At 50.7% G+C, this 17,631-nt stretch overlaps 1 protein-coding gene across 2 annotated transcripts in view; it reads left to right on the top strand.

Moving 5' to 3' along the window:
- The window catches only part of ASTN2 (astrotactin 2), a 320,390-nt gene that overhangs the window by 37,958 nt on the left and 264,801 nt on the right, over positions 1 to 17,631 (top strand). The window contains exons 1-2 of one of the 2 annotated variants that reach the window (XM_069031599.1): positions 9,837 to 9,984; positions 13,398 to 13,585. In XM_069031599.1, coding sequence (XP_068887700.1) covers positions 13,400 to 13,585 — 186 coding nt within the window. In that variant the 5' untranslated portion in view covers positions 9,837 to 9,984; positions 13,398 to 13,399. Of the gene's footprint in view, positions 1 to 9,836; positions 9,985 to 13,397; positions 13,586 to 17,631 lie in introns of those variants that run through there. The other variant, XM_069031598.1, reaches the window with a different exon arrangement.

Here is a 17,631-nt window from a genome sequence, read left to right as displayed (position 1 = left end):
GGGTGCAGGGTTATGAACAGGGTGTGAAGAGTTTCCCTCCCTTCCCAGGCCATCACTGTGGAAGGTGTATTTCCCTTGGCTTCCTCCAAGATGAATTTGATCCCCGCCGTGCCAGGCAGGTGTCAGGCTCTGATGGATGGGCAGAGACACTGAGGAGCTGGGTAAGGATCCCCCTTGGCTCCCTAGCCACTCCCGTGCCAGGGACACGGCCCCTCTGTGGCCCACATTTCCCTTCCATCATCATCATCATCATCCTAAACTGCAGAGACAGCTCCATTCAATGATTCATGACCTCACGGAGTCTTGGTAGTATTTACAGGAGTGGGATAACAAACACCCTTTGGGTTGTCCTTCCTGCAGGCTGAAGGTGGAGGGGCAGAAGTGGTGAAGGCTGTTGGGTTTTTGGGCAATGCTGTTTGAAGGATGCAGTGATGGACACAAACCCTTCCTTGCAGAGCTTCAGCATGGCAGGGAGGTGGGGCAGGAGAAGCCCTCTGAAGGTGTGAACATTGTGCTGGGTGGGGAAGGCTTTGCAAGAGACCTGTGTAAGGGCCAGAGAGAAAGCTCCAGCTAAGGTTTTACTTTTCTGTTTGGTTTTGAGTGTGTTGTTGCTCAAGTCTGGCTTTCAATGGGGATTTGATTATCCAGAAATCAGGATGTTTCTGAGAACCAGCAAAACTGGCTCTTAAGGAATTTTGCAATGAGTTTTGAATGGTTTTCTTGTCATACATGTGACTTACCCTCATGAAATGACTGTATAAACTAATTCTGCTTCCTTTGGCTCTAAGGTGAGGTATGAGTTTGTCTCCTGTCCCTATCCAGGCTCATTTTTACTCTTGTACAGGCTTTCTGGGATTCAAGTAGAGGGTGCTGTGCTGTTTGATTGCTTAGAAGTCGCTGGAGTATCTCATGTTCGCTATTTTAACAATTGGAGAGAGGCTTTTATTTTCTCCAGAATCATAAACACAATCTTCAGTGGTTTTTTTTTGGAAACAATAAAGCTAAACTCTAATAACCACACATTTTCCTTGCTTTATGTGCACACATCCTTGGGGAACAGGGCCTCAAGGACTCTGCTTTTAGTGGGGTTTTAACTTGTTCCAGCTGGAAGGTGGTGGAAATCTGGATTATGAATTTGCTTTGGTACCTAAAGAAATATTTTTTGCCTTTAAAAATGCTCAAGGTGAGCAAAAAAAGCACCTCTGGAAGAAAAAGCCATTGACGGAACATGAAGATTTTAGCACCACCATCTGAAAATCAGGCTTCATTTAAATGTCGTATCTTGCAAACTCCTCTGTATGAGGACTAATTAGCTCTCTTCCATCTCTTTCCCATCCTGTGAATAATATTGTTTTCTTTTAGAAGAGATCAGAGGCTCTCGGAGGCAATTTATAAAGGAGGATGCTCTGCTACAGACGGAAAACCACAGCAGGGAGATGAAGGGACACAGTTCCTAAAGTATTTAGCCACCTAATGGCTTTTTATTTTTGAGTGCAGAAGTAGGTTAGGGCCTGAGCTCCATCTGTGGTAGTGCTTTTTTGATGGAGGACTCACTTAACAAGGTAGTTTTCATCCAGAAGTGTTGAGAAATCCAAAATGCTATGAGATGCTCCAGTTTTGAAGACTTTTTTGGGGGAGGTGTGGGGAGAAAATCACATCTGCTCAGTGTGACAGGGATGGGCACTTAGGCTGCACTTACAGAATCACAGAATGGTTTGTCTTGGAAAGGACCTTCAAGCTCATCCCATCCCACCCCCTGCCATGGGCAGGGACACCTCCCACTGTCCCAGGTTGCTCCAAGCCCCGTCCAACCTGGCCTTGGGCACTTCCAGGGATCCAGGGGCAGCCACAGCCTCTCTGGGCACCCTGTGCCAGGGCCTGCCCACCCTCTCAGGGAAGGATTCCTAATATTTAGTCTAAATCAAAACCTATGGCTCATCCTTGCGAGCCTCACATGGCAGGGAGCAGGAACCCCAATGCCTGGGGCATCAGGGGGGACAATTTTCAGCTGTAGGTCCTGAAAACAGCAAAGGGCTGCAGGAGGGTGGGCCTGTACACCCAGTGCTCAGATGATCTCGGTGGGTGGAAAGCTGGCAGGGAGGAAAGAGGAGGGGATGAAAAGTGTTGCTGCTTTCTGCTTCCAGAGAGAGGACAGTGTGTACATACAGGCAAGTGCCTCTCTTTTTGGGAAGGCAGAGCTTTGATCCAGCACCATGGATGGACAGGCTGTGGGCTCTGTGCTCAGCGTCCCGGGCAGCAGGAGTTAATTATCAGAGCTCTGTCACAGCAGGGATATTTGCCACCGCTGTCTTTGCAAGCTAACATGGAGTTTCCACGTCCCAAGCCCTTTGATGCTTGTCTGAGAGCATCAGGGCTCTCTGCTTTCCAAAAGGAGCGCTCTGCTGAAGAGTGATAAATGTGCTTAATTTTTGCAGAGCTTGTAGCCTGGTTTTATCCCAGGATCCGTCTCTGGAGGTTTTATTAGCTGATGGTGTCTGTAGGAAAAAGTCAAAGCGACTAGACAGGAACAGCCGTGGAATTGATGTCGGAAGCAGGAGCGTGTTTTGGAGATAATGTTTCTCATTCTTGCCGCGCTACATGCCGAGTTTGGGCAGTGCATTTGCAGTCCTGCCGGAGTTTCACAGCTGCTGCCTGCCAGAAACCCCTCTGGCTGGCTCCCACTGGGGCAGGGTGTGAGCAGGGATGGGTCCCCTGCTCTGGAGCAGGGGAACGGTGACAGGTGACCAACACCCTTCTCCCTGCGTGTGGCTCTGATGAACCTGGAGCAGAGGGAGCTCGGCCGGCTGTGCCGAGGCTCCAGCTGTCAGGAGGGGCTGGGAGCGCTGGCGTGGGGAAATGATCACCTTTCCTTTGAGTCTGGCAGAGAGACAATTTGCAAACATGTGTTGATGCGTTCCCAGAGGAAGCCAGGCACTAAATCATCACCTTGCATCTTGCATGCAGATTCGTCCAGGGAACCTATTTAATTAGGGGATAAATTTAGAAATCAATTATTTGCAGAAACAGTTTCTTTCCCTCTAATGAGGCTGCAAGGATTCATCCCCCTCTGCCACTTTCCCATGACCTTTGTGTATGCAGATCAAGGGGAAGAGTGCTCCATGTCTCTTCTGTCTTGGTGTAGGTGTCCCTTTTTGGGCAGCTCCTGTACAGCTTTCACTGAGGCTCTTATTAGGACAACAAATGAGACCATGCTGCCCTTGGATCTAATGGTGTGGAAATGGTGGGGGCACCAGATAATGACATGTTATATCCTAGTGGGGAAGGAGATGGGAAGCTGCAGGGGAAGGGCTGGAATGGGGCGGCTGGGTGGTGGTGGTGGTGTGTAGTGTCTGCTTCAGGCTTTGGTCTCTGCCACTTTGTTGCTTCCAACCTCTGACAAATTGCTCAGCTTCTCTTATGCCTTACCCACTTTTAAATGGGGAAAAATTGTTTTTACCCCAGGCTCTGGGAAGCCTTGATAAATTCGGTTGCTTTTATTATTTTGGATTTTAACGTCTCCTCATCTTACAGTGCCACTTTCTGAGCCCTCCAGCGACTTTGCTGTGCTCTTACATCAGCTGCTCTGAGTCCAGTTCACTGCAGTGGGAGTCAGTCCAGAGAGAGGTGAGAATTTTCGCAGCTCATCTCAGTAAACCTTTTTGCTTCTGGCAGCCTGATGGTTTGCAGCCTCCAAGGGCAGCCCTTGGCTCCAGGGCTGAGGCTGCCCGGGTGATTTGTCCTGCTCAGGGGGATCTGGCACCCTGGGATGGCATCTTTGGGAGCAGCAGTCTGCTTTCCCATAGCCCTTGTTGGGCTTCTTTCCTGCAGAGCTCTGGTGGTGCTTGGCCAACGGGAGGCTGTCAGAGCATCCTGGGCTGGGACACTCTGGGGCAGTCCTGTCAGAGTGTCCTGGGAATCTCTCTGGGTGCTGGTGTAGATAAATGTGCAAGGTTGCTCCTGGGTTAAGGTGTAATAGTCTTAGAGAGAAACGAATTTTCTGTGAGGTTGCAAGAACTCATTTCTATGGGTAAGAGCTGAATTTGAGGTTTGCTGAGTAGCCCAGACAAAACCTGGGTACTTGAGTGGTACCTTGGATACCTGGCAGGCTCTAGGGGCTTTCCAGGGAGCAAGCACTCAAAGCCTGTCCTGGAGAAGAGATAAGATTCTTAATCCTTTGTAACCACTGTGGATGTCTGCCTTGACAGCAGGGAAGGGACACGGTGAGTGTAGGAGCCCCCATCCCAATCCAGGTGGAGAGGCAGCAGGTATAACTGCTGATAAATAACTGATATTTTTGCCTTTTTGGGCAAAGGCATACCCAGAATTTTCAGGCTGTTTGGCTTTTGATGCACCCACCTGGTGCTCCAGGTGACACACAGGCAGAAGATCCCAAGTAATCCACTAGCTGCTTTTGTTTTTCTCCCCTGAAAATGCCCAGCCAGCTCCTTCTCCTTGGAAAAGGACATCCACCTCTCAGGAGATGGAACTGTCTTAGTGTTTGTAGAAGGCGACCAGACCTCCTCTCTCCTGTTTTCCTCTCCTCCTCTGCCTGTTCCACCTCCCCTTTGGGGGGGCAGGTCCATGGAGGAGCCATTGTAGAAAAATTACTTCACAGTCTGAGCAGAGCCATGAGCTGTCAAACTGCCTTATTTTAAGAGGTCTGTTTCCCAAAGAGAGATTTAAAAATGCAGAGGACTTCGAAAGCTCTTGGCTGGTTCTAATGGAGCCTGGAGCTGTGCTCACCCCCAGGGCTGATGCTGGCTCCTCTGCAGCTGTGAAGCAAATGCACCTCTCTGCTTTGTCCTGGAGCCTGCCTGGCTTGGCCACACTCTTCAAATCACCTGAATAGGTCATCTTGCCCTTCTGCTCCTGTCACAGCTCACAGGGAAGACAGGCACGTTCCCTTTCTGTCCCTTTGTGTCAGTCCTGCAATGCCCTAATACCCACAGCCCTGCTGTGCCCGGCTGCCCTTGCCCTGCTCCCAGCTCTCAGCTCCTGCAGAAACTCACAGACAAAGGGAAAGCTTTGCTGTTGCTGCTGTTACCTGCACAAGGAAGAGACCATAGGGGTGGCTTTCCAAATGTTCTCCTTTGCACAAGCCTTACCTAGTGCCATCCTGACTCCTGGGGCTGCTCTGCTGCCACAGTGTCTGTGTTGGAGGCTGCCCTGGGAAAAGGCATCCCCACCCCAGCCTTAGGTACCCAGGAAAAGGAAGCAGGAGCAATGCAGGCAGGTGGGGACTGACTGGGCTCCTTCCCTCTCATTCTCTGGGATCTGTGCTATAATGGCAGAAGCCATCTGGCCCTTTTTCCATATGCCAGAATTTCCTGTGCACCTGGGGACCATGTGCTGCTGCTGCAGGTGATGCATGATGCCCTTCCTTGTGCCCCATCCCTGTGCCCTCCTTGTACCTTCCTTGTGCCCTCCCTGTGCTCTCCTTGTGCCTTCCTTGTGCTCTCCCTGTGCTCTCCTTGTGCCTTCTTTGTGCTCTCCCTGTGCTCTCCTTGTGCATTCCTTCTGCCCACCCTGTGCCCTCCCTGTGCCTTCCTTGTGCCCCTTCTTTGTGTCCCTTCCCTGTGCCCTCCCTGTGCCTTGCCCAGCCACCTCCCTGGTGGTCCCTTGGCTGCAGTGAAAATTCAAGTGAGTGGTTATCAGAGGCAGCAGCTCTTCCCTGGTTGTGTCGTTGGACACTTCAGATCCATTCAGGCTCCAAGCAAAGCTCCGGTGTAGCCATAGAGGGACTGTGAGATGGCTGAGCTCTGCCTGGCCTTGAGGGTTAAATAGGGGTTTTTCCTTACCCAGGTGCCTAATGAAGGCTTTCAAAGGCCATTCCTCTGGACGTGTGGTGGGAATAGACCCTCTAAAGCTTGCAGTGGTCCTGCAGGAGCCAGGCTGTGTTTTCAGACAGGCTGGAGTCCCATGCAGGACTGGGGCAGTGATGGAGAGATGTCCTGTGTGGCAGCAGGGGCAGGCTGGCACCTGGAGAGGGGCAGGCCAGGTCCATGCAGGGCTCGGGTTGGGCGGCTTTGCCTGCCCTGATGGAGCAGATCTGCTCATTCCCTGCCCATCACTGGGTTTTGTGAACCAGAACATCCCCACAGTCTGCATGCAAACCTGTCTCACTTCATCCACCCTGAACACAGAGCCAGGCCAGTGCTGTGTGCCTGTTACCTGCAGAAAAGCTTCAGAATCAAAGGCACGGATTTCTTTAACAGAGATTGAGAGTTGGACCATCAAAAATGATGCTTGTGCCTTTCAGGTAGATCTTTTTCTCCCCATTTATCAGGTCTGTCTGTTGTTGGATTTGAGGATCTGGAGTAGCTGGGAACAGAGGACTGTCCCAGCTTTCCCCATGCACTGCCACAACAGCAGCTTTCATGGACCAGCAGCTCTTTCTCCTGTGACATCTCCCTCTTCCTTGTGCCTTCAGGTGCTGTTTCAAAAGTAAATCCTGCACTTCTCTTGGGTGAGCCAAGAGGCTCCAGAGAAGTAGTAAAGCTTGAGCTTGTTACTAAAACCCTAAAGCACCTCCAAAGAAAACTCCTGTGCTTTAACAGAGGGGTGGGGACTGGGGAAGGAGAGAGGGAAGGAGAGCAAAATCCGTGCATGAAAGCACCTCCTTCACACCCATCCCTCTGGCACTGTGCCCTTCACCTCTGCAGGATGCAGGAAAGAGGGGCTCTGATGCTTGAAGTCACATTTCTTCACCTTATTTTCCCTCATGGCAGCATCAGGGCGGCACCACGGAGGGGCTGTGGCTGAGCACCCCTGGTGCTGCTCCAAGCCTGGGTGTCTCCTCTATCCAAAAAAGCCTCACCCAGGAGCGCTCTCCCCCTGCTCTCCCATGCCCCACGTGCCAGCAATTCCTGCAGGATCAGCAGAACCTGCAGGAGCATTGTCTGCCTGCGCCTTTGGCTCCCACCGCTGGCCGGGGAGCCTCTGCCGACAGGTAAAGATGGGATTGGATGGAAGGGAATTGAAAGTCAAAGGGCCCTGTAATAATTTCAGAGTGCCTGAGGCGCCACACGGAAGCCCTGGCATCATAAATAAGGGTAATGTGCTGGAGCCTGAACTGCAATCAAAGCAGCTGCAGGAGCGCGGAGTGTGCTGAGCTTCTCTGGGCTTTGTGGAGTCAGACCGAGATCTGTGGGCAGCACAGGCAAATCAATATCTGCTCCCTGATGTGTTCAGGGAGCCTAAAGCCTGGGATTAGGGAGGCCGAAGGGATGTGGGGATGGCGCAGAGGGCTCCAGAGCCAAGACCAAGAGAGTTGTGTTGGAGCAGCCCAACCCTCCGGTTGCCTGAAGTGTTTCCAGGGGCTGAGGCCTGGAAGAGGCTGACTCTGTCCTCCCTGCTCACCCTGGCTCATCTCTTGGACCACCTCTGGATGATGCAGTCTGCAAGCTCTCCATCCGAACTGAGGAGCTTTTCTTGTTTTTTGTGTTCCTATTGAGCTTGGGATCTGCCCCCACCTTCAGTCACACTGCTCTGGTTGTCAGGAACCCTTTGGTGGCAGCTCAGCTCCTCCCACATCCTTGTGTCTTTGAGGTGACTGGTCCCAGGAGCACGCCTGAGCCCGGCTGCTTGTTCTTCTCCTTCCAGCAGAGCCTGAAAACAGCCAAACCCACTTGACTGCAAACCCCATTTTGCCTCTCCAAGGTCAGTTGTGTGATGCTGCTGGCAGTGAGATGCAGAGAGTGCTCCAGCCTGCACGCGGTGCCGATGGGACCCCTTGGACCACCCCAAGACCAGGCTGTCTCCAGCCCTCCTCCACCCAGCACCATGCCTGGACAGGCACCATGTCTTGGATTTGGCACTGCTGGGTTAACAGCTGGACTCGGTGATCTCAGAGAGATTTTCTAACTCAAACCATTCCACGATTCTGTGTCCCTGCAGACCCGCACAGCGCCAGAGCCACCCATGAAATGCCCTGCAGGTGCAGCACTGTGTTCTCACAGACAGTGGCTTTGAAAGGAGATGATCAGAGCGAGCTTGTCATCTTTTTTTTTCCCCCCCTTTCTTAAATTTCTGAGCTTCTCTATTACTTTTTATGATCTGCAGCTGCATTTGTGTGCTGCCCCAGGGAGTACTGTGAGGGAAGAGCAGGGGAGGAGGTGTGTAAGGGAAGGAAAATGTTAAAAAACGAGCGGAGGGGAAGGGAAGAAAAAACCCTGAGTTAATGATTTGGATAAAAAAACTCCACCACATTACCACCAAAAGACCCAAACTCTTGGAACTCTTAGGGCCTGTTTGACTGCAGAATAGCCCCCCGGGGAGCATGGGGGAAGCCCCATTTCTAGAGTCATTTTGGAACTAGTCTGCACAGAGCGTGATAATCTATTCCGCAGGGAGCAATCCTGCGCTGGCAAGGGCACTGGGGAGAGCTCTCTGTTTATGACTTTCTGCATAAATTTCCTTTATTAGCATAAGTGGTAGCTAGCACCGAAGGATCTCTGAACTAGCACTTTATTGGAGGTTGTTGCCTCTGTAGAACATTAACTCAGGAGAGCCCCTGGAAGCACAGCAACCGAATGGGGTGGCAGGATGAGGGGTGTGGAAGAAGGGGACACACGCTGCAATTGTGTCTCTGTAAAAGGAAGTACAGTCACTAACCAGATCTCCGGCTTTTCCTCTGCCAGACTGAGATGCTGAACTGTGCAGGTGAGCTGAGGAAGCCTGGCTGCAGGGTGCAGGTCCTGCTGGGATGAAGCAGGTGGGGAGGAAAAAGGCCAGGGGAGCCTGGATCCGTGCACTGGAAATTACTCACTGGCTCCTCACCCATCACCCCAAGCACTTGGTGCTGACAGGAAAGGTGCCCAGCAGGTCTGAGCAGCGCTGGGGAGCCGGGAGGAGGCACAAGGAGGGTTTGGTTATCCGGGGGCGGGGAACCTTGTGGGGATGAACTGCTCTAAGCAAAAGGGCTTATTTTAATAATGACCTTCAAGAATGAAATAAAAATACAATAATCGTGGTAGATTAGCAAGAACAAGCCAATTAAACACAACACAGGCTTTGTACAATGCCATGACAGATAAGGCAGGGCTGCAGCTTCCCGAGTGAGTGGTGAATGTTGAGGCATTGCATGAGGTTGGGGTGGGGGCTGGGGAGAGCTGGTGAATATTTCAAGCCTGACAGGCTGCCTTGGAGAAGGCAGAGGTGAAAAGGCTATCCCTGCCTTCAGTGAGACCGAGGGGGAGTGGGGAGAGAAGGGAGGAGGTGGGTAGGGTGGCCAGGAGCCTGAAGGCACAGAGTAACAACCCTCCAACTTTAATATCTGCTGTTTCATTTTGTATTCATCATGTCAGCATAATCTGCTTTTATGGGAATCGTCTTGGTTCCCAACCAAATGCATTTAGGCCCCTTTGCTTTTAAGTTTGATTGTAATACAAGTTGAAGACTTCAATGAAATGTTTATATGTAAGGATTGTAGCAACAGCAAAGGGAAAAAGGGGATTAGAGAGTTGGCTGGAAGGGACCAGCTGTGGTCACTGCTGTCCCCTGCCTTATCCTGGATGGGTGACCTGCTGATGGACACGAGCCCAGGTCAGAGGCTGAGCTGTGGGAAGGGTTTTGTTTAGATTGCTTGTTTTATTTCCAAGGAAAATGTTGAAGACTGTAGAAGTTGTACAAGGCACAGAGCTTGGGGAAGAGCAGAAAAGGCAAAAAATGCTCTGTGTGTCTTTTTCTTACTTTCAGACCATCATCAGGTGATAGCAAAGGCCGGTGGGTGCTGCCTGTGGGCTCAGCTGAGCTGTGGGGTGGGAGATGAAGGGCAGGTGTGAAGGTTTGGGGAGGCTGAAAAGGGAGATAGACCTGCTGGTGTGGGGGAGATCAGATCCCTCAGATCCTCTGCTCTGGGATGGAGGTGGTCCTTGCTTGGGGTCTTTGAACAAGGAGAAGGGGAGAAGCCTGGCTGCCTGATGTGGGGAATCCGGATCCTCCTTGTTTCTTCGTTGTCTCCTCTCTGCTGAGCACAGTGAGCAGGTAGGAAGATGGCATGGCAGATGTTTGATGATCTGTTTGGCTGTTTTACTTGGTGTTTTACTCACAAAGGGGTGTTTGAACCCCATCTGATAGCTCCCCATCTGCTGGGTACTGGGATTTTTAACAGCTATAGAGCACACGTGCTTTTCCATTGCTGTGCATTTAAAACCTTAACCGTATCTCATTCCGTCTGGGTGCAGGAGTGCCCTTAATTTGTTCCAAAAGCGTTTGAAAGCTCTGATAACAGGCAATCTTGCTGCAGACGATTACATTCTGTCTGATGGACGGGCTCTCACTGCTGTAACTACAGCAGATCGTGGAGTGACAGTGTGTGTCCAGTGAAACACAGGCAGCGTAATATTCGTGTCAAGTATGTGAGGCCAAAAAACTTCCTCGTGTTTGAGGATTGAGGGATTGTGCAGCTACAGGGCTTGGAAAAGCTTTTTAAGAATTATTTTTATTGTGAGTAGTGAATCTGCTTGGAGGCTCGTGGTGTCCTGGGGGTGCTGGGGTAGTAACCAGGTGCCCTGAAATGAAAGCTCAAGCACATGAGTGTTTGTAGGTATGTGGGAATGGGTACCCAGGTTTGGCAAGTCTGTGTTTGTCACAAACTGCCTGGCTGCTGGGTTTGCTTAAAATTGTGAAATGAATGTTAAATTGAAGTTTCTACTTTTGGAAGAGACCTTTTGAAAATGAAACAGGCTTATCTTCAGTCTAGGCTAAAATCCAAAAAATTGCCTATATTTCAGAACTCCTGAGAAATGTTCTCCGTGATCCTTTTAAACATCCCATGCAAAAATGTGTGTGTAAGGGGAAAAACTTGGAGAACGGTTGACCCTGGAGGTTTTTTCCCTGCTTCCCTAATGGGAGGTAGCCTTTGCAACTGGAGCAGTTGGGTCCTGGTGGCATCCCCATGGTCTGAGCTGTGGGCTGGGTGATAGAACCTCCTTCCTGAGCTCCTTAGGAAAGGTGTGCTGCAGGATATGTGTGTGATGAGTGTGTAATTCTGTAAATCATCCCCTCCTGTGGGTGACTGTCCCTCTGGACAGAATTAAGATTATGGCTTTGCATAACTGAGTCTCTCCCTTGGTGTTGCTGTGCTCTCCCATGGCCTCTTTGCCTCTGTGGATGATCTTGGATTTCTGCTGCAAAGCTGAGTGAGTGCTTTTGCTCCTAAAAGTAGCATTTGTTTTGATTTTAATTAGACAAGGAGATGCTTTTCAGTACAGACCTTTGAAGTATTGCTGGGAAGATGACTGCAATTAAGCAGCCTTGATATTTCTCTCATTTTGTTCTTATTTTTACTGCTATAAGAAACCTCTTTCTTTAGCCTTATTCGGAGAGGAGACACACAGGGTTCATTCCATGAGGTTCCCAGGTCTTGAAGGAGCTGCAGGGCTGCCACGATTTACAGGTTCCAATGCTCAGGCAACACCCTCCTGCTGCTGATTTGCTCCAGCAAAGAGTTCTTTATGTCAAAGGAGAGAAGGGCCATTAGCAGGATGTCAGGGCAGTGACAGGGATGTGACAGGGAGCTCATGCATCCCCTCCCAAGCACAGGTGTGGGCTCTTGATGGATCCATGTGTAGTCAGGAGCTGTTGGGTTTTTCTCTGTTGAGTGCTCAGGTGTGCACAGGGTTGGGGATAAGGAAGGTGCTGTGCTGGGGGGGCAGAGGCAATGAGCAAGCCCCTCTGGTGAGATTGAGGTGACACTGTGGTGGCTTGGGGTGTCACCAGTGAGGGATCTGGCAGTAATGGGGTGGCCTTGTCCCTGACCCCAGCCCTGCAGGACCTGTGGTGTGATGGGGTCTTCTCCATGAGCAGGTTGCTTGGCTTTGTTTTGATCCATGTTGGGAAGCCAGGAGCTTGCTGCTGGAAAATATATTGATTTCAGGGGTGAGAGAACCTGTTCCTGAAGGATTGAGAGGTGTTTTTGTTGGGCTGGGACATGGGTTTGTAGGAAGTGGAAGTGCCTGGTCTTGTAGCCTGAATGGCTGCTCACCACCCGAACGTTTTGTTGAAGCATCGTGTCCTGCAAGGTGTGGGTGGCTCCTGAGGACAGCCTCAGCTGGGCTTGTTCCTTCCTTCCTCTCCACTGGGAGCTGGAACTGGAAGTGCTTTTGCCCAGCTGGGCTCAGAGTAATGAAATGCAAAATGCCACCAGCATTCCCTGGCTGCTTTGCCTGCAGGGGAACAGGCGCTGTCCCCCCACTGACCCTCTGCAGACAAGGTGGAGGAGAAGGAGGAGAACCTCATCTCTGTTTCCACTGTGGTGCCAGAAGTACCTGAGCTTGTGCTCTTGACTGTTGTGGGGCACACACAGCTGCAGACAGTGGGACAGGGGCTGTCAGACCTGGTCTCTCCCCAAATAGGAGGGAATTGAATTTGGGTCTCCCTCAAAGCCGGTGACTGCTGAAGCTGTGGGCCCAGTGACTAAGAAGACCTGTCTTGCTTCCCATTGCTTATACTGGAAATGGAAAAACAAACACAAAAAAGATGTGTGGAAGGAGAAATATTTTGGCTTATTTTGTACTAGCATTTTTTTTTCCCGGTTTTGATTCAGCTGCCAAACTGCCAAACCCGTTCTCTGCAGAGGTCTGTGTGCAACGTGCTGGGCAGCTGTGGAGCTGTCAGTGCTCCTGGCCCACTCAGGAGCTGCAGCTGAAGCTGGGAGCTGCTGCCTTCACTGGGTCTGCAGGTCTAGGGGAGCCCTTTGGGTTGTCCAAACCCCCAGTTCAGTGCAGGTCAGGGAAAGCTGGTGGTGTGGGTATGTGTGCTGGGATGCTGTAATCCCGGCTCCCAGGGTGCCTGTGCTGTGAATCAGGGTCGGGTGGGATGTGAAACCAGCAGAAGCTGCAGAAGGTGACTGACAGATGCAGCCCCAAGGTCAGTACATATTTGTCAAGCCTGGTGGTCTTCCCTTGCTCCTGGTGCTCACAGTCTGTGCTGAGAGTGTCCCTGTTAAATACAGCTGTGCTGCTGCCCCACAGCTGGAAGAAGGTCTCCATTGCCAATGCCAGCACAGTGTGTACTGGTGTCTGCATCCTGCCTTGTTTGGCACAGTGTCCTCCCTGAGCTATGAAACCCCCTTGGGCTTGGCTGCAGCTCCCTGGGAGCTCCTTCCAGCCTTTTTCCTGGGAGAGCCATAGGAGGTTTAGGGCCTCCTGTGTGATTTACTACTGTTGCCTTCCTAGCCTAGAAATCCCAAGGCACTCTGTAGCCCCTTGCTTTTTATTGAGGAAGACAAACATTACTGTTCATGTATCGGGGAAGTAACAGGTAGAGGTTAAAATTAGATAGAAGCAGTTCTGGGGGTAAGACTCCAAAGTCCCAATTTCCTCAATCACTTAGAACTAACACCTTTGGGCATCATGGAGAAAACTGACCCTCAGCTGTGCGTTCTGTCCCTGCAGAGATGTCGGGGACCGTGTCGGACATTTCTCAGGTGCACTGGAAGCAGCAGTGGCTGGAGAATGGCACCCTGTACTTCCACGTGTCCATGAGCAGCGCTGAGCAGCTCTCCCGGGCCACCCCCCCCAGCCTCCAGGAGCCCTCGGAGATCGTGGAGGAGCAGATGCACATTCTTCATATCTCAGTCATGGTGAGTCCCAGCTGCCGGTGGCATCGGAGGGGATGGAGGGACCCCTTTGGAGGAGGGGGCTGGCAGCCAGGGTGTGGTGGGAGGAGGGGGATGAGGAGCAGGGTGGTGAGTCTGGGTTGCAGATGTTTGTCCCTTCTTGGTTGGGTCTCCAGAAAGGGAGAGATGTGTTTGACTGGGCCAGGAAAAAAATTAAAAAAAAGAATGCTTGGTTTTCTCAGAAAATGAAACAAAATAAAGCAACAGAGTGTGGGGAAGAAGCCGGTGGGAGGGTAACAAGGATCCTTGTAGTTCCTCCTGTCTCTGCCAAAAAGTGGTGAGGTGTGGAGGGCTGGGAGCCCTTGGCACAAGAGCCCTCTTCTCTCCCTCGGAGAAGAGACTTGAAGGCAAGATGATCTTCCCCAGAGATGAGCAACCTTCCTCTGGGTCATGGTGACAAAGTGAAGCACCCCCAGCACACCTTGTTTCTGTATGGTAATACCCAGTACCCAGCTGGCCAGTTGGTTTCCACCCCACCCCGTGCCTACCCCATAGAACCCCTGCCCCCAGCCCTGATTAGGGAGCCTTGTCCCTGGCCTTCCCTTCGCAGGGACTGCTGGACAATGAAAGCTGCCTCTGTGGAACTGCTGTACGAGGCTCCTGTCCCTCTATCCCCGAGTTCACCTTGGGTGATTTCACAAAGAGCTGGAATCACAAAAGCTGGAATCACTTGTAGCTGAGGAATTGCTACACTTGCTGAAATCACCTGCTGCCCAGGGAAGCCGGCCACCGCCCCTGCAGGAGTGGTTCCTTGCAGGACACTCTTTCTAGGAAGGTTGTGGCACACCGGGTTGCCCATCCCCTGGCCTCTCTGGAAGCAATAGTGAGGTGCCAGTGGAATATTTCTGCTTGTTCTTTGTGTTTTGGGTGTTGTGCAAAGGCAAGAATTTGGGCTTGGCCATTTAATTTTGAAGCTGAAGTTTATCTTTGAAGTGAGTAAGGGCTGCAGCATTTCTTGCAAAGGACAAGTCTGACCTAAAAGTAAAAAGATGATCCAGTGCTTTGAATGTCTCCATCTGGGGTGTTTGTGACCTTTCATTAACGCACTGTTCATGTGCGGTGTTGCCTTTTAAAGTTTCGGTATCGCACGAGGTGGTTGCCTACGTATTTGGATCTGGTCCATGGTTCCTCCGTGTTTTAGAGCTCCATCTGTAAAATGGGATTCAGTGTATTGTCCCTTCAATCCCTTTGGGATAAGATAAAGAAAGAAGTTAGGTTGGTATATGCAGTGTGTATGTATGCCATTCCTTTGCCAAAGCAAGTCTTTTATGGGATTGGGGGTCCCAGCATAGCAACCCTCTGCAAAAGGTGAATCTGTCCATCTCTGGGAATCTGTGTCATCTCCACAACTTCTATCCTTAGCTTTGGAAGGAGGAACAGAGACAATGGCTGCACAAATACTTTATTATTTTTATTTGAACAAGCAGCTATTTAGCTTTTGCAACTTAAATCTGGTTTTTTGGAGTGTCTCCTCGGTGGGGCTTTAGATCGAGCACTGAGTGCATATGAGAGGGCAGAGAGGCATTCCATTAAGGCTGTTGGGAACAATAAGATGCAGGATGGCAGAAGGGAAAGGAGTTGGGGGCTGCAGCTTACTGAGTTGGATAGAGAGTGGTTTTATGTCCTGCTAAAATTGTCAATGGGATGGGGGATCGGAGAGGGGGAAAGGGTTAGAAATGTGCACTTGGAAAATGAGCCTGAAAATATAAGTGAGAGACAGAACAAAGAAAGAAGACAGCACAACTTGTGTCTTTTGGGTGTGCAAAGCTCAGTCCCTGGGAGGAGGTTTGAGTAAGGGATTGTTTGGCTGTTGTGGGCAAACCTGAGCCGTGGAGAACTGCCCTGTGTCTGTGGGGTGACACTGGCTCTGCAGCCTGGTGATTCCTGCTTGAAATGCAGACTTCCTGTAGCAGGGGAGATTCAGTCCTGGTCCTCAGTCCTTGCTGAAGGTGCTCTCTGAAATACAGCAGATGATTGTAATGATTTGATGCTTGGGAAGGTCCTTGGAGAAGCTCCTGCCAAAGCCTTGCTTTGCTGCACCTGGGAAGGTGGGAGCAGCGGTGCCGGTGGGGTGGAGCTGACAGCATTGCTGGGAATGCCACAGAAATGTCACAGAAATGGTTTTGCCCTCTCATCCCAGGTTAGCCAGGGAAGATGTGCTTTGCCACTGGCGTGGGAGCACCCATGGCTTTGTGACAAGGGTTAGTTCCTGCTCTGAACCTCTCTTCCCTTCTGCAAAAGCAGCAGGAGGACAGGAGAGAAGGAGTTGTTCCTTCCACACACAATGAGATGTAATTCCACTGTCTTTATAAATCCTGACATTCCTTGCAGCAGGAGCCAAGGTCCTGGCATGGATGTGGGTCTGGGATGGGGCCTGGGCTGCACATGTGTCCCTGGAGAGGCAGGAGCCCTGCAGATCCCTTTCCTGGGTCGGGATTGCAGCACAGGCTTGAAACTTTGCCCAGAATTTTCAGAAGGTTCATTAACTTTTTGAGTGAACCCGAGCCAAGTTTTGAGTTACCAGCAAAGATGATTCCGTTTTGTTGGTTAGTTGTTATTTTCCTCCTTGAGGCCTCATGGAGTTCTGTAGCTGAAATAAAATGGGCACAGCTTTTGTTTCTGGGGTGGAATATTTCACCCAGGTCCCTGGGCTGCTTTATTTTCCTTCATGATCCCACCTGGAGCACATCCCAGAGGGCCCCCATCACCTGAGCTCTCTGACCCCAGCAGTGGGGTTCCCTGGCTGTGCCCTGGGTACCCCCTCCTGTCCCCACACCCTCTGTGTCCATATCCCTTTTGCCTCGGGATGCAACTGGACAACTTGTGTCCTCCTTCCCAGCTTCCCAAATGCTTTTCCTTCCTCTTCCTGTCATGAAGCCCAACGTCTCCTGTGTGCTTTCTATAAACTAAAACACTGCAATGGAAAAAAATCCAGCCCACCCCAGTGCTGCCTTGGCATTCAGGCTCTGCATGCCCTGTCCATCAGCCCAGCATCCCTCCCCAGGGGACAGGAGGGGACATGGGAAAGTGCTTCCTTCATCTCCTTTAAGTGGCTGTAGCACTTGCTGCTTTTACCTCTCTCCTCATGCTGCAGGTGATTTATAGGAGCTGGGGAAGGTTTGCCTGGGGGATCTGGTTAATCCATCTCTTACAGAGCACTTGGCACAGCTTTATTGGGCAGTGAGACACCTCCAAGCCAGGAATTGGTTGGATTTCTGTAGGTGTTTATGGCTTGGCTGGGAGCTCCTGCTCTGCCTCTAAAGCCAAGACCCCCTCAGTGCTGCATGGGGGCCCCAGGGAGGTGCAAATCCTGGGTTTACTCCTCCTTCTGGTGATTCTGACTGTCAGTCTGTGGCTTTCTGGTTTGGGATTGGTTTGCTTCCAGTGCAGCAGGAAAGTGTCCATGGCCCGTGTCCCTGTGGCCACCATCTACCCCTGCAAAGCACTGACTGTGAACATCTTCACACCTCCCTTCCCATGCTCAAGGGCGTCTTTGACAGCAAGACAATACTTAATTTTTATTTTTTTTCCTTTCCTAACTGTTTTTCCTTAATCTCTCCCCAATGAGACATAACATTAATTACTGCAGTTAAAGGGAATTCAGTCTCCATTACTCTCTGCCACCCATTTCCTCTTGGCTTGAGTGTCTGAAATTTGTCTCCCAAATGAAAAGAAGGGATAAAGGGAAAAGAAAAACAAATATGCAAATGCAAGATTTTATTTATTTACCTTTTTTTTTTAGCACAGTGTCAAGTAGAAAGGAATCAATATTTTTGTCATTACGCCTGTTGTGTTTTTTCACCATAATCTCAGCTGTCATTTGGGTTTAATTGTGTTGTTTCCTGTTGTGTGGAAGTAAATCTTATCTGTTTTGGATTAAAATTCAATGAAGGTCACAGCAGCTCGAAAACTTACCAGGCTGCAGCAATTAATGTTCATTTGGCTTTGATAAATTGGAATGTTCCCCACAATGGGACTGGAGTGGATTTCAGAAGCAATAATTCTTCCAT

Source organism: Aphelocoma coerulescens, chromosome 17, assembly GCF_041296385.1.
Source record: "Aphelocoma coerulescens isolate FSJ_1873_10779 chromosome 17, UR_Acoe_1.0, whole genome shotgun sequence".
Taxonomy (NCBI): Eukaryota; Metazoa; Chordata; class Aves; order Passeriformes; family Corvidae; genus Aphelocoma; species Aphelocoma coerulescens.
This window is presented reverse-complemented; position numbering and strand designations above follow the sequence as displayed.